The following is a 16,070-nucleotide window of genomic DNA, read 5'->3' as shown; positions in this document are numbered from 1 at the left end:
AAAGTGAAAATACTGAAGTCCCCAACGGTGGAGAAAACAGGTAATAAAGAACTACAAGGAAGAATACAAAATGCTGTATGTGATTCTAGTTCAAATGCATTAGAGCTTGTCTTCTGTAAGCTGATCGGTCAAAATGAACTGTTGTTGACTAATGGAGATCATGCACCTGAAGCGTTGTTTTCACGTGTTTCCTACCACGAAGAGTCTGGAAGTTTCTACTGCAGGATGTGAATGAAGAGTCCTGATTCAGACTTCTCCAGCAGTAGTGCTCTTGAACGAGAACTATATCCAGCTGAGTTAAAGAGGGTCTAAAATATGGGTGCTACAACAGCTGCCATGGCACCCAGCAGTTGTTTCTGTCAAGCCTTTGCACGACACAGAACAAGCTGGCTCGTAACGGGGAGAGCGCTGGAGTAGTTCTGTAACTTTAATCTTCATTCACAGTGTGCTTTTACCAGCTCATTACTTCGCAAGAATAGCAATAGCTGTAGAGTCTTAGCAGCATGCTTCCACATCATCTGCATGTTATACCACAGGTATTGCGTATGCGTACAGCCATGCTCAAGCCTACCTTACAGTCAGTAACATGGGTGTTTCCACATACACAGTTTCCTTAATTTTCTAATTCTACCCTAGTTATTGCAGCGAGGCAACGAACGCTCAGCAGATAATCAAATCCTGATGCTGATTTCCTGGGAGGGTCAAGGTTCACTCCGCCTGCTGAACAGCCAGGGGGTATTTGCATGCAGGCAGCACAGTTGATTTCAAGACACAAAACATATTGTAGTAAAGCAACATTTCAAGTGTTCTTCCACCCTGGATGAGATCCAACTGGTGTCAGGTAGAGTATTTAGACAGCGTGTAGGCGCTCCATTTCATTAGAGGGCTAATCAAATTTCTAAACGCTAGAACAAATTACTATTTCCACACCTCTAATCAGCAGTGAGGGTGCTTTACTGAGAAGAATGTCAGTCAACTTGGAGGGATTTTTTTTTATTTTTTTTTTAAGTTAATAGAGATAATTACATTAAAACAGATTTAGAACCATATGGCCAAAACACCTCCAGATATATTTAGCCAATAATATAACTATATTCCCTTCACCACATGCTAAAGCAGAAGATATTAAACATATTTACAAGCACAAGCTATTAAATTAAGTTCACTGCTGTTAAGATAGTGCCTTATTAAATAATTTTAACTGCACAATTCATATAGGAGAGAGAACATATGCTGGCTTTCAATCTTTGTCAGTATCAGCAAGAGCAAATCCAATGCCGTAATAGCCCAGAGACAGATAAAAAATGATTTTGAGTAAGAAACCCTGTACTGCTCTAAGAATGGTTTACAGCAGGACAGCTAGCACTTCTTCCTACCATCGATATACCTCTGACTTTGGTTTTGTGGAATTGCTCAGCAGCACAAGTTCTTAATTCCCAAGTTACCTCTAAGTCAACATTTTCACGTGCAAATGAACATTAAATGTGTAAGTGAGAATACGTCTTTGCAGTCATTCCTCTCTTCTCAGGAAGAATTTAATTGATCTTTTAGAGTTAGCTGATGCTTTTAGAAGAATTTACAGTCCTCTCTGCTTTGCTGTCAAAACTAAGTTCAAATTTAATAGTCTTTTAAGCAGATACACAATTATGTATTTTGATTGTGCAGTGCAGTAACTGAGATATACTGAATGTATTTATGAGTTTATTGTTCACTCTGAATAGATGAAAAGCTGGGTTGAAAGTCACCTTTTGCTTTTCCTCCAATTGCCTTCTGGACCTTTAGAGATAATAGAGAGCTATGGTTCCACGTAATTGTCAGGAATGTGGATTTCCTGGCTTTCCTATATGTGAAATTAACACTTGTGTATGTTTGAAAATTTAAACCACAACTCTAAGGGTGGTCCACGCGCTGACCACACAATATGGAGCAAGTCCACAAGGAACTTACTCGTTGTGTGACACAGGGTTATTTATCCCCTTCGGTTCCAGCCTACTTCTAAGAAACGAAGCTGGGAATACTTCATATTTCTCTAAAATTATTTTTTTTCCACGCACTGCCCTGAGTAAAGGGATTGCAGGTAGCCTCAAACTGTGTTACCAGGTTCATTAGGTTGGATGCTAAGCCCAGAATCCATTAGAAATCCATTGCTGGTCTGTGAAAACAAGATGCTTACCCTTGAGAGAAATACGAGAGAGCCGTTAACAAGAAAGAAAACAGACGTTTAATCAGGAGATTGTACCTATCTATTTATCTTACTCTAATTCAGATAACCAGGGACGTTCAGGAAAGATTTATGGCACCTTTTGAGATTAAGAACACCGATTTCTGTCTCTGGCCCTGAGTACCATCATTTACTCCCTGCTCAGCCCCTCCCTACCTTGCATCTGGTCAAGCCCGCAGTTGTCACAAGCACTATGCCCTAGAAGAAAAAAGCCTACGCTTCAAAACATCTACCTCTCAATTTAAATAAGATGTGAGAATGAAGATAATTGAATATATCAATGGTTGATACAGTCTATACCAAGAACAAAGCCATTAGTTTCTCAGCATCCTAAACATGCAATAAGAATTCTCATCTACAGTGGTGTTCTGCCCCAGCTGATAGTTATCCGATGTCTGATATGCAGGAAGTATCCTATAATAAAAGTGTGAAGCCAGTGGTTAGGAGAGACATTTGGAATTAATAGTCCTTGATCAGGGCCTCCCCTGTATTATCTGTAACACTGGTTTGCCCAGGGTGTCGTACAGAGAACCCCGTACGACAGGGTTGAATACTTGAAATATCCCCAATGCCTTCAATGGACTGACTGATAAACGGGACTTTTGTTTGTGGAGAATATCCCTACCTCCCTGGAAGGGCAGTTCACAACATATTTGGCTCATCTGCATTATATGCTCCCTATAGCTTCTACTTAACACAGACTACCAGGCTGGCTTGCAGAGAAAACAACGGAAAGGATCTCCGCATACAAACAGGAACACCTGCAAAGAACAGAGAAATTAAACAGCGTAAATTATTTCCATCCAGGCTTTTCCGAAGCTGACAACGTGCAATTTCTCATTAACCAAGGTCTCCCTCCTGACAACCTGAATCTCTTTTCTGCTGCAAACACCCCTCTCCCCCCAGCCTATCCTGACCCACTTACACAGAAGCCAATGCTCAGTCTGGCCAAGCAAACCACGCCTGTGATCCATTCTTACTCTCCAGCCCTGGAAATGGAAATCTGATAATAAGATCTCCAGACAAACTCCCCTAGCTAAGCAAAACCAGGGGAGAATTACACCAATATCTTCTCTCTCAAATCTTCCTAGCCAGGAAAAAAAAAATAGTTCAAATACAGAACCGAGCGAGTATCAACATCTCCCTCGCCAACGTGGGAGAGGTGAAAAACCAAGGATGCTTAACGAACCATCTCTTTTTTTTTTCAGATTTCAAAACATCGTCATTTAAAGAGACATGAAATTTGAAGCACTAATTAAGTAATATGCATAAATTTAAAGCAAATGCGCGCAGAATCCACATCTCCAAACCACAGCCTGCGATTTGGCTAATGCAATGCACCGCTCCTACCAGCAACAGTAAGTCTTAATAGAGGACAACCTCCACGCTTGGCTAACTCACTCTGAACATTAAACCTCAAGGTTTCTTTTGAAGAAAAATCCTCCTCCCCATTTTTTTTCCCCTCCTGCCTCCACTAGTTCCCTGTAATTCAGGGAATACATTTTCTTTCCTTTTTTTAAATAAAAGCGACTATTTCAAATGAGCAGGGTTGCTGCCAGGCTTGTCATTGCAAAACATGGTCCTCCACAGGTTTGCTTCACTCATGTCACTGTCATTACAGGTCTAATGAAAATCTCTCTTCTCATTTTCAGCACATGAGACTAGAAAGGTATGAGGAATATGTTTTACGTTACCATTTAAGATACAAGTGGAGGAACACTCAATACCAGCAGAAATGCTAAAACAGCAATAGCGCTCTCCGATTCCAGACACCAAAGCCAATAATTAACACAGGGAGCCAGGAAAACAATTACTTAAAAGGGTCAGACTCTAAAAAGATATGAATTACTTGCAAGATTTGCAAGGATGGAGAAGGAGAGAAAACAGAGTCATCACCGGGTTTTCAGTGCATATATTCCACAGGAAAGGATCCTGGTTTCTAAGTTTTGTTTTGAGTGTGTTTTGTTGTTGTTCGCTTTGGTTTTAAGCCAGATAAAGAAGAACAACTGATGAAGGTGAGGGTCTTGTTAAGATTTTGGCCCCTCAGAGGCCACATTCCCCACCTCTTCCCCAGCCGAGCACGCAGAAGCAGCTCCAGCGCTGGGGACAGGAGGACAGGAGGGACAGGAGGACAACCCCGGCAGCACGCAGAGTGCCTCAGACAACAGAAAGTCGCTAAAATTAGATGCGATAAAACCAGAGTTAGCTCTCCGTGCCGAGGTTTGCAAATCCCTTTGAGAACCCCTTCAGAGAGAGGCCCACCGGAGACCTGAAGTTATCCAGGCAACTGCGAACGGAGGCAGCTGCAGAGCGACGGGACTATTACCGAGAGCAGCTAGAACCGCCGAGGATGCTGTTTGATTTTACAAAGTAAGCTTCTCTGCCCCAGCCAAGCCTGACGATCAGACCTCCGAGGCCAACCACAGCACACCAGGCGATAACGCGCCATGGAAAACCTGCGGGGCTCTTCCAGCAGAGGCACGGCAGCTTTAGTTTGCATATGCTCAGAATACATTGAACCGGGGTGGCTTTCTTTAAAATATTCGAGACGTCCTTGAGAGGCCTTTTGATTTCCACAGAACAGGTACCAGCATCTCCATGCACCTCCATGACTCACGGTGACACACATTTTCGCTTACACAGCCTTATGAGACCTGACATTAGACTATTTTTGGTTCACTTTTGGGCTACTTTCTTACTCACCCACGTAGAACAATCAAGTGAATGAAAGTGTCTCTTCTCTCTTTTTTTTTTTTTTTTGACGTGACCTCAGCTCACTGAGTCTAGGCCAGTGCTGTTGTAAGCGCTGCATCATCTGATGACATTCACCACTCCTTCTATCTTAAAAGTATTTTTGAAATGTATTTTCAAGTGTATTTTTGACAGCTCTAGACCTAGAACAAACTCTTCCAGAACCTCACCACTCTGGACACTTAGTTTTCCAGCCTAAACGTGTATTTACGACCCTTTTATATCCATCTGCTCTTCAGCTTATTTCTCCTCGCTGGCTCTTGCCATCTGATGTATTTATAGACACCAATCACATCCCCTCTCGGCCTTTCTTTCTGCGGGATTAGAAAAGCAAACTCTTTTAGGTTCTTTTTGTGAAACAAGCACCTAACCAGCTCACCTTTGTGCCTGTTGAGCTTAGAGCCATCCTTCCCGGCCTCCCTGCTCCCCAGCTGCAGGGTGACTGGAGCTGAGGGTCCTCCTGCACACCGAGACCCTTCTCCTCGCTGCTGCTGCTCTTCCCAAAATTTGTCAGTAACAAACAGCAGAAAACCCACTGGAAGTCCCCTCTCGTTGTGGCCCACCACCGTCCGCCCCCCAGGTCCCGATTAGGACATTCTGTGCCAGTAAATCCCAAAGCTTGCTTTCAGCTGACTTACTGCTGAAGCAAAAAATTCAGCCTGTGGCATTGTCTCAGACATTCAATGAAAAAAAACAAACTTGTTTTAGTCAATATATAGCTTTCAGAAGAGGACACTACAGATCTTACCCGCAGAAGACTACTACTTAGCTTATCGCGACCTACTTTGGGTTGTATCATACATATTTTTCATTTATCTGTATGCTTTTCCTTCTACATTTGTTTTAGTACCTCGTCTAGCATTGAGGCTCGCGTTAAAGAAGGATCCTGGCGTGGGGGATGAGGAGCACGGAAATTCTGCCCATCACATTCAGCGCTATTTCCCTGTCACAGGATCACCCTGATTTGACAGCTCTGTGAAAAACCAGGAACAGATTTGGGATTTCACACAGTTTTTCCAGGATACCAGCATGGAGATGGGCTCAGGCCTGCTGGGTTGTCTGAGCTGGCTTCACCTCATCAGGCTAACAGTAAGGGATGCCCAAAATCATCCATTTTGTCATTGCTCCCCTATGTCCCCCGCTGAAATCTAGCACAAAACAAATGTTTACTTCTGGAACTAAACTTATTTTCTTTTCTATCCTATCGACCTGTTCTTACACACACGAAAAAAAAAAGACCCTTTTACTTCATAAGCATTGCAATTTGCAACTAAGCTGCAACAGTTGGCAAATCCTCCCTGCTCCTACATTTCCTGGCGTATCAGGATTTTTCCATCCCCTGAAGAGTCTTTGCTTTCTGCTGAAAGCCTTCCTGAGGCAGTTATTTGTCCAAAGGAATACTGAGTCCCTCCTCTGTGTGCTCTTCTGGCTGGCTCGCGATGTGGATTTCTTTTTGGTACGAGAACCTGGGATTTCAGACAAGCTCCAGCCCCCATCAGGTCTGTGCCCCTGAGCTCCCCAGCCCAGGGGACTTCCTCACCCACACCCAGTGGAGGATTTTCCACCTCTAGATCTGGAGAACAGGCCCTAGCGATGGCAGCAACGCTCAGCCACCTCTGTGCAATACTTGGCTCCAGCACTCGCACGACACTTTAAGCGCTTTTGCCTCCCAATATGCCGAAAACACTGCATTTCAGTTAAAAAGCACACCTATCAGGCCCACAAACTGGAACTACGGATCTAGTTTTGCTCACTCTTCCATTTATTTCAAGCTGAATCAAAGCATTTGCCTTGGTTGTCTTTTCCACAGGCTGACTCGCAGAACCTAGAACAGCATCGCCTACTTCTGGCTGCCAGTCCTTGCTTTAGCTCTCACGGCCACGTCCATCTCAGCCCTCCTGGTCAGCAGCGATTGCTCTGCAAGGGTACCTGCCTATCTGAAGGGTCCTGTAACAATAAATCCAGTTGGAAAATTTTAATTTTTGTTACGAAAAATCCTCCTCGTAGGCATATGTAACTATCGGATCCTTACCCAGGCGCTAGCACTACCCTAGCAGAACTTTTTGCAGCACGAAGTAACTTTGGTTAATCTGAAGTTAGCTGAAACCCAAACGGCCGCACCTGGCTTTTCCTGTTTCCCTGCTGAAAGAGAAACTTACCTTCGCCTGTGAGCATCCCAAATCTGCTAGGCTATTTCCAGTTTCGTTACAGGGCAGGGAGCAGCAGCCTTGTTTTGCCCCCTGCGACATTTGCCAACAGCGCTGCCGACGCTGCAAGCATTCGAGTGCCTTCAGCTCAAGCCTTAAGACTGAGGAGGGCAGAAGAGATTCAGCACGTTTGAAGACCAATCATTCTCCCAGCGTATTATCACATGAGCATTAAAAAAAAAAAAAAAGCCATCAAAAGAACAGATGAGGCAGCACTTATCTGAAGATTATTACTCGGAGACTCAGGTCGCATTCACGTCTCACTTTCACCAAGCCTGTCCCCCCCCCCCCCGCCCCGTTTTCTACTTGTTTGCTTGCCAGTGAAGTGCAAAAGGTTAAAATTTACACTGATTTCATTAGCCCAACTTTTAAATGACTACAGATGGAGCCAGCAGCTTTATACTTCTGTTTATTGCCCAGCCTAGGAAAAACAGATGCAACGATGCCCGAGTGCAAGCACAAAACACCTACAAGAGATCGGCTGGGTTTCATGGGCTGCTGTTAGGTTTCTCTTCTCTTTCCACAATTTTGCAACAGAAGTAGTTCAACGGACCATAGACAAACCAGGACAGCAGTGAGTTGCCTTCAAGAGACCCACCTGGGCTCCTCTGCTTTACCATACAACCACCATCCCCGCTAAATAGCTAAAAAACACATCTAATCTGAGAAAGTTTCCTATTAGCAGGGAAGTAAAACCTAATCCTGCCCCCCCACCCCAATGTAAAGCGGTATAAAAGGACCTCCCCAGCACGATGAGGCTACAGCTTCAAAAAAAAAAAAAAACAACTCAATAATTTAAATTTAATTTTAGGTATAGAAGCGCTGCCAAGCACCAGTTTATTTGTCAACAAAACATTCTGATTATTTGGCAGAACAAAGCCCGCTCCCTCCCTGCTCTCTCCACAGACATATTTGGCACCGGATAATTTGTGTGTCTTCAGACGTATGTCAAGTCTGAAGCTGTTTCAGGCTTTAACCCCGGAGAACTTCTCTCTTTTTAAGCACTCGTTCCCCCTGAACGCAGCGAGCTGCCGCCGAGGAGGGACGGGATGCTGGAAGGAAACGGTTAAGAGGCAGGCGCTGCTGATGTGCACTTCTCTGATCCACTGCATTTCTCGCAAGCTGAGCTCAGAGCCCAGCACCAAGTATCAGCTGTAACATGATCCAAGAGTTTATGGAAAAAATAACTGCGCATACCAAGCATGCACATTTAATAAGATTTTGTTTCCATTAAAATATCCGAGAAACATGATTTTTTTTTTTTTTTTTTTAAGATCTACTTCTCCCTCCGACCGAGATGGAAGGTTTCTCCTCCCCCCTGCCTCTAGACACACACCTCCTTTCCAAAAACCAAACCCTTAAAAAAAAAAAAAAAAAAAAAAAAGCAGTCCTACTGCAGGGAAGAGAGGCTTGAAAAACAACTTTGATTGGCACTTGGCCTGACCCACAGAGGAAGAAAAACAGTTTTTGGACAAAGAGCGCAAATATTTGAGCTCGGTGACTTCGAGGCTTTCTTAGCGAAGCCGGTGGTGCAAAAGGGGATCGGGAGGGACTGGATTAAAGGACGGCATCGTCGCCTTCATCGCGGGCTCCGGGACTGGCGTTTGCACAGCTCAGCAATTTTAATTCATTTGCGCTGGACAAACAAAAAGCACCTCAGCGAGCTCCCAGCTCCGCAGATGGCCAGCGGAGGTGGCGATGCGGCGGGTCCCCTCCGCGGGGCCCTTAATAACTGCACGGGCGGGCTGGGGGGGCTTTTTCCCCCCCCTCCCCCCCGTTTTATTTTATTTTTTTAATCAGCTGGGATTTCGGAACCTCTCCTGAGCCGTACTGCTGCTCGGGGCTCTGCTGCGGAGCAACTTTCCCAGCGGGGCTGGGTGCGGGGTGACCCCCAGCAGCCCCCCCCGGCCCCTAGAGCCAGCGGGGACCCCCGTGGGATGGGGTTTGGTGGGTAAAGAGTGGGGGTGGCAGGGCCCACCTGCAGCTACACCCCAGGGGCCCTGATACCCCTACACCCAGCTGGGGCCCCCTTTCACCCACAGGGAGCCCCTAGACCTTGCCTGGGGGGGGGTTCCCCAGGCCTTCATCTAGGGGGGTGCCCCCAATTCCTAGTGGGGTGCCCCCCCCAATGCCTAGTGAGGTCTGCCTCTAGAGACTGGTGGGGTTCTTCCCCAGAGCTTAGTGGGGTCCCCCCCTAAAGCATAGTGGGGTCTACCTCTGAAGACTGGTGGGGTTCCCCCCCAAAGATTAGTGGGGTCCTCCTCAAAGTCTAGTGGGGTCTTTTCATACAGATTAGCAGGGTCATCCCCCCAAAGCCTATTGGGGTGCTCCCCCAAACTCTATCAGGGTCCCCCCCCATGCTTAGTAGGGTCTCCCCCTAAAGCCTAATGGGGTCTTCCCCCCAGATTCTATTAGGGGTCCCCCTCAAAGACTATTGGGGTCTCCCTCCAGCACCTAGAGGGGTCCTCCCCAATGCCTAGGGGGATCCCCCCCCTAAAGCCTAGTGGGGTCCTTCCCCCAAATCCTAGTGGGGTCCCCCCCCAAATCCTAGTGGGGTCCCCCCCAAATCCTAGTGGGGTCCCCCCCCAGATCATAGTGGGGTCCCCCCCCAAATCATAGCGGGGTCCCCCAAATCCTCCCCACCCCCCCCTACTCCCCAGACCCCCAACCTCTCCCCCCCCCCCACCCCCGTACCTGTCTGGGCACCTTGCGGCAGTTCCCGCACACCCGGTACTGCCCGGCGGCGGAGGCGGCTCCCCCCCCCCCACCACCACCGCCGCCACCACCGCCGCCGCCGCCACCCGCGAGGGAAGCGGCGCTGCCCCTCTTCATGCTGCCGGGGGGCGGCGGGGCGGGGGCCGCGCGCCGCTCAGCAGCAGCAGCAGCAGCAGCGGCAGCAGCGGGAGCAGCGCGAGCAGTGCGCGCAGCGCGAGCAGCAGCAGCAGCAGCAGGAGCCGCAGCCGCCGGCCGCCCCCATCGCCCGGCCGCGGCCCCCCAGCGCCCCGCCGCCGGGCCGCTGCCCCCCGCGCACACCCCCCTGAAGCTCTCCGCCAATCGGCGCCGCCCGCCCCGCCCACCGCCCGGCAGGCCGGCCAATGGAAAGCGCCCCCCCCGCCGCCGCCGGCCAATGGGATGAGGCTTCGGCCGTTGCCATCTCCGGGCAGCCTGAAGGTAAAAAAAAAAAAAAAAAGAAAAAAAAAAAAAAAGGGGAGGGGAGGGGAGAGGGGGCGGGGCGAGGCCGCGTCTCCGGGCAGCGTTGGGGAGAGGGGAGGGGCCGGGGGTGGGGGCGGGGGTTGGGAGAGCCAATCGGGGAGGGGAGGGGAGGGAGGGATGCAAATGAGGAGAGGGAGGCTCCGCCCCCTCCCTGGGGCTGTGGGGGGGCGGGGAGGGGAAGGGAGGGGGTCCCTGTCTGTGTGTCCGTGCGTGGTGTCCGTGTGTCTGTCTGTGTGGGGTCAGCCGGGTTTATCCGGCTCCACACTACCGCGCGGAGCTGGAGGGTGCCATTAGGGGACAGGAGAAGCCGTCGTCTGCTGGGGTAGCTGGGGTGCAGACCCCTTTTGAGGCACAAACCCCCTTTTGGGGTGCCAAACCCCTTATGGGGCACAACCCCCTTTTGGGATACAAACCCGTTTGGGGGCACAAATCCCCTTTTGGGGCACAAACCCCTTTTAGGGCACAAATTCCTTTTGAGGCACAGACCCCCTTTGAGGCACAACCCCCTTTTTGAGCCACAAATCCCCTTTCGGGGCACAAACCCCTTTATGGGGCACAAACCCTCTTTTGGGGTGCCAAACTGCTTTTGAGGCACAAACCCCCTTTTGAGGTGCCAACCCCCCTTTTGTGACACAAAACCCTTTTGAGGCACAAACCCCCTTTTGGAGCACAAATCCCTTCGTGGGGCACAACCTCCCTTTTGGGACACAAACCCCTTTTGGGGCACAAATCCCTTTACACAGACCCCTTTTGGGGCACAAACCCCCTTTTGGGGCACAAACCCCATTTTGGGGCACAACCCCACATTTGGGGCACAACCCCCTTTTGTGGCATAAATCCCTTTTGGGGCAAAAAAAACCCTTTGGGGGCAAAAAAAACCCTTTTGGGGTACAACCCCCTTTTGGGACACAAAACCCTTTTGAGGCACAACCCCCCTTTTAGGACACAACCCCCTTTTGAGGCACAACCCCGTTTTGGGGTGCTAACCTCTCTCGTACATCGTGGCATCGCTGAAGTTTCCCTTCTCGTACGCCCTTTAGGTTTGTGGCACGCGCACCTGGGCGTTAATGCGAGCAGTCCCGCAGACGCCGATAGCCCCGCTCAATAAAAGTTTACGCATTAAATATCGGGCGCTCCGTAATGCCTATCTTGAAAGATTATGGTAAGGAGGATTTCACCGTGTTATGGGAACTGAACATTACAGCCCGCTGAAGTTTCTAAGAAGATTTACGATGTTGCACGCATTGTTTTCAAGATTTCTCCTGGCAAAATAGCTGCAAATTGCCTGCTCGGGAGCTGTGATCTGCTTTGTCTGCTTTTATCCATGGGAATACCTTCTGTTTTTGCAAAACGAAGCATTGTGTAATTCAGTCAACTGGCTGGGCTAAAAAGGGCACGATGAAATTAGCAATTTACATCTCTTAAGCTTAAGGAGATTAATTGAACCCAGCTCCGGCTGTCTTCGAGAACTCCCGAAAAGTTTCTCCGAGCAAACTTCTCCACCGAAAGCAAAACCAAACCCACAGCAGCATCCTCTGCCTCTGCCACCAGTTTCCGAAGGAATCTGTACCTGAAGCAGAGCTGCTTTCAGCAGGCAGGCAGGCAGGCACACCGAGCCTAGTCAGCTCAGCGTGGAAAGCATCCAAACACCACGGTCACAGGCAATAACGCACGGCGCTTGGAATAGTAAATAAATGTGAGAGTATTCGTTTTTCCCAAGCAGTATAACAGAAATGGCATCCCGACGTGAGAAACCCCTGTTTACCCGAGCACAGGTACTCGCCGTGCTGTGTTTGCATCCCACATGCTGCAGCACGGCGCTGTTACAGCCCAGGAGACAAAGGGAAGCCAAACAGGTTAGTTTCCACCGTCTAATCTGAATGCAAAGCTAAAATGTAAGTAAACAACACGAAGGATGTAAATGGCTTTTTATTTAGTGCTGAACTCCATTACAATGTTATCTGAGTGAGAAGTTTTAAAGCAAATGGTAGAGGAGCAGAGTTACTGCCACAAGCAGCAGAGCTGACTCCTTAGCACACGTAAGATCACTTCATTTGCTGTCAACGTGCCAGCTTCAAAACTCAAACACGTCGGTGAGGCTAGTAGCAGGCGAGTTTGAAGCACAAGGAAGAGAATGGGTTTGATTGAGTTAATATTTAACGTTGGGACATTGGCAAATATTCAGATTTCAATAACAGCATTAATTTCTTTTATTCCCACAGCGGCGAGTAGCCATGACTGGGTATATTCAGAAGCATGGCTGGGTCCCATTCCTCCGCGCTGAAATTACTCCCACCTTGAGTGACAACTTCGGAGCTTTAGCAAAGCCCGTTAAAAATGGGAACATTTTCCATTCGCCAAGTGTGCGAGCTAGGCTGACTTGTAAGGCGGCTTAAATTTGGAGAAATTGGATATCTAGTCTCTGTTCCGCCACAGACGTCTTGTGAAAGGAGGCGGGATGTATGTGCCCAGATCCCTGAAGTATTCAGTGGACTAACTCTCGCTTAAACCATAAACACTTAAGTACCATTGTGGCTCTCAGTCCTGCCTTTCAGTGCTGTAGAGTCTGAGAGCTGTCAAGAGAAACATAAGCCTTGAAAGCCTTTCATTGTTTTTGGAAACAATACAGCGAATGGAAGTTGACTTAAATCTTTTCCTGCACCCCCAAGAAATCTCTTGGATATCTTTTCTGAAGCTCATTTTTTCCTCTCTGTTTTCCCCAAATGTTTTAATGCCTAATGAAAATGAGAAACACACTTAGCAGAGCCAAATGCAGTGCGCATCCAGTACCAGACAATCGGTGTGCGCAGAGAAAATTTCAAAAATTTTAAGATTCCCGAAGTCTTTGTCCAGGTGCAGTGTTTTGAAATGAATTGTTGGGATCCATGTGTAAAATGTGTAAAACGCCGTGTATGTGCCCGGCTTACACCATCTGCAAAGTCCTGCTGCCCGCAAAGACGTGTGCGTGTGTGCGGCCGATTTTAAACCCTCAGCTTGTTCCATTTCAAGCTAAACAAGTGCGTAAGTTCTGCAGAATAAAAGCCTTTCTTTGTACAGACTGACTTCTTGGTGAGCATGGCCACGTTCTTGAAAGTCCTCCTTGTGAATCTATTTCTCAAAAGAAGTATTACAAAAAGTATTCGGTGCTCCCTTCACAATCGTCTGGCAGCTTTTAGGATCCGGCCGTACATCCCTTGCCATCCAAAACTGCGTTCCCTTCAGTTTTTGCCCAGATACTGAATGGAAAGGGAAAGCAGAATCCTGAAACGAAGAGGTAATTTAATTACAAGCAGCCTGGCATGTTGACCTGCCCAGAAATGTTAAGAAGGTGGTGAATTCTGTAAACACCACCAGTCCTTTATGCTGAGATCACCTAAAGAGGCTGCCAGTTATTGCCATGTATGGGAAAGGGGGGGATTTTTTTCCTGACGGTATGGAGCACACTGGCTTCAGACCATCACAGAGACCATCACAGCCTTCCAGACGGATTGCTGACCTGCCGAGCGAGACCTGGTTTAAACAGACTTTTATCACCAACAACCGTAACTTTTGCAAAGTTTAGGAGACAAACAGTAATACAACACAAGGGAGGAACACACTTCCAGAGGAAGTAGGGATTTCTCCGCCTTCTGAAGGAATCGGATGCATTTTTGGTGTTTCTGAATGAGCACTTACACCGTGGTGTGATACTAGCTTTGAGCTCATGCTGCAGCTGCGGCTGCCGTATGTCTGCCTGGACCTTCCTAAGGAGAAAGTTGAGAGCTGTATGGTGCATCTCCGCTGCCTTCCAGCAAGAATCACACCCAGCTGCTGTCAGCTGAAAACCAAGCTGGTAGGTCAGATGCTGATCAGCTGTGTCCCGGAAACGTCTGTCTGGCCACAGTGCTCATGCAGATGCTCCAGAAGTGCTCAGTAGGTCCACACGGTTCTTCCCTAAGACATGACCGTGCCATAAAAGTGTGTAGTGCTTTCATTGTCCATACCTTAATGCAAAAGCTTGATGCTTCTTGGTTGGATTGGCAAGATCAGTGCTGTAAAATTGAACTAGTTTCGCAGTGAATGTGTTTGCAATTCACAGACCTCCAGCAGCTTGGGGAGAGGGGAAAGGAGGGGGCAGCTGCCACGCAGTAGCTCCGAGCGGATTGCTACAGGACTAGAAGTCCCATACGAAATTAAAAGACCCTCAAATTGTGTTCAGAAAAAAAATAATCAGGAAAAAGAGGGCACGTGAGCACCTAACTGTGGAGCCTCACCCACTCTCCCTATCTGACTGAAGCTATAAAGCGCGGTGCGAGCGTGAGACAGGTGATTGGCACATGTCACAGGCCTCACATTTCATGGGTCCATGAATCATTCAGGAAAGCCGTACGAAACACGGATAGATAGGAAAATTGATGTGGTTTCTCAAAGGCCAGAAAAGGCAGCACGTTCCCAGCACGTCGAACAAGTGACAGCCCTGCATTCATTACCAGCAGGTTTAGGGCGCCCATTTAGCATTGCTTGCGCTTGATTTGTGTTACATTGTTAGAGGAAGCAGATAAAGTTTGTGCCCCGACACTATGAAATGACTTCCCATCCTTAATATTACGCATGCTAATTTGCAAAATGAGTGCTCGGGTAATTACCTGAGACAGTCAGATGTGACAGTCTGTGGAATTCTTCCTCGAGGGTGGGGGCGCACACCTTCTGACTCGCAGCATTTAAACCCTGTATAGATAAAGCAGTCAACATTATGTTTATCATAAGAAGCAATTACGGCCTGGCCCAGGAGAGCTGAGCTCCCTGCCTTAATAGGCCTTTTTCATATCTAGTTTCTTTGATGGTTACGTAACTCTAAAAAACATTAAATCACCACCCAAACAAGAAGTCCCTTCTCCTCTCCCTCTTTATGTTCTTCTGTGGTTTGCATGATAATTCGCTAAATATATTTCAGCATGTTGTTTACTTCACTTCAGCCTTCTGAGACTACACTGGCCAGCGTTGTGAGACTGTAAATAGGGATCATCTGGAAAAAATAGATTTTGCATCAAGTAAGCTTTGGAAGTATTCAAGTTAACTTTAGAGGTATTTTGGCTCATACAATTTTTGGGAGTGATGCAGCAGGGAAATTAAAAAAAAAAAAGGCTAAAAAGCAGGGTGAAGGTAGCTTCGCTAGTGGTCTTACCCCTCGATTCAGGAGAATTATAAATAATTCTGTGTAATGTATTCATGTTAGCATTGGGATAGTCCTGCTGAGCAGATTTAATGACCGCAGCAGGACTAGCTTTGGTGATAGAAGCACCTTTCCCCTCTCCAGCCATGGCGATGCCGTGCAAGTTGTCGGAGCACGCACTGAACCCCGCAAGCAAATGCTGGCAAACAGCTAGTGATCCACCAGGATTTTGTTACTTCCCTGAAGATGCCACCTGACTGTTGACTTCAGACTCAAACATCTCTAGTCTTGAGTGCGTTGTTTTGTACCCCTGAATGTGGTCCGCAGTTGGGACATCTCGGAGCCGGAGGTGCTGTGGGTCTGGGCTCCCTCGGCCCCCAACTACATCGCCCGGTACTGGAGCATGCAGCCTAGCCCCAGGAAGAATTTAGGCTGGTGGCAACCACCTCGAGCCCTCCTTTTGCAGCCAGGCTACCGTGAAGCCGAGTTCAAAAGCCAAGGAGCCAAAAAGAGGGCACGCAAGAGG

The 16,070-nt window shown here is 47.9% G+C and overlaps 1 protein-coding gene across 2 annotated transcripts in view; it reads right to left on the bottom strand.

The window, feature by feature from the left end:
* Positions 1–10,161, bottom strand: part of SESN3 (sestrin 3) — a 47,444-nt gene extending 37,283 nt beyond the window's left edge. Inside the window, exon 1 of one of the 2 annotated variants that reach the window (XM_035542587.2) lies at positions 9,874–10,161. In XM_035542587.2, coding sequence (XP_035398480.1) covers positions 9,874–10,011 — 138 coding nt within the window. In that variant the 5' untranslated portion in view covers positions 10,012–10,161. The remainder of the gene's footprint in view (positions 1–9,873) is intronic. The other variant, XM_035542586.2, reaches the window with a different exon arrangement.
* Positions 10,162–16,070: the final 5,909 nt, after the last annotated feature.

This window comes from Cygnus atratus, chromosome 1, assembly GCF_013377495.2.
Source record: "Cygnus atratus isolate AKBS03 ecotype Queensland, Australia chromosome 1, CAtr_DNAZoo_HiC_assembly, whole genome shotgun sequence".
Taxonomy (NCBI): Eukaryota; Metazoa; Chordata; class Aves; order Anseriformes; family Anatidae; genus Cygnus; species Cygnus atratus.
The sequence above is the reverse complement of the archived record's forward strand: the minus strand, read 5'-3'. Positions and strand labels throughout refer to the sequence as shown.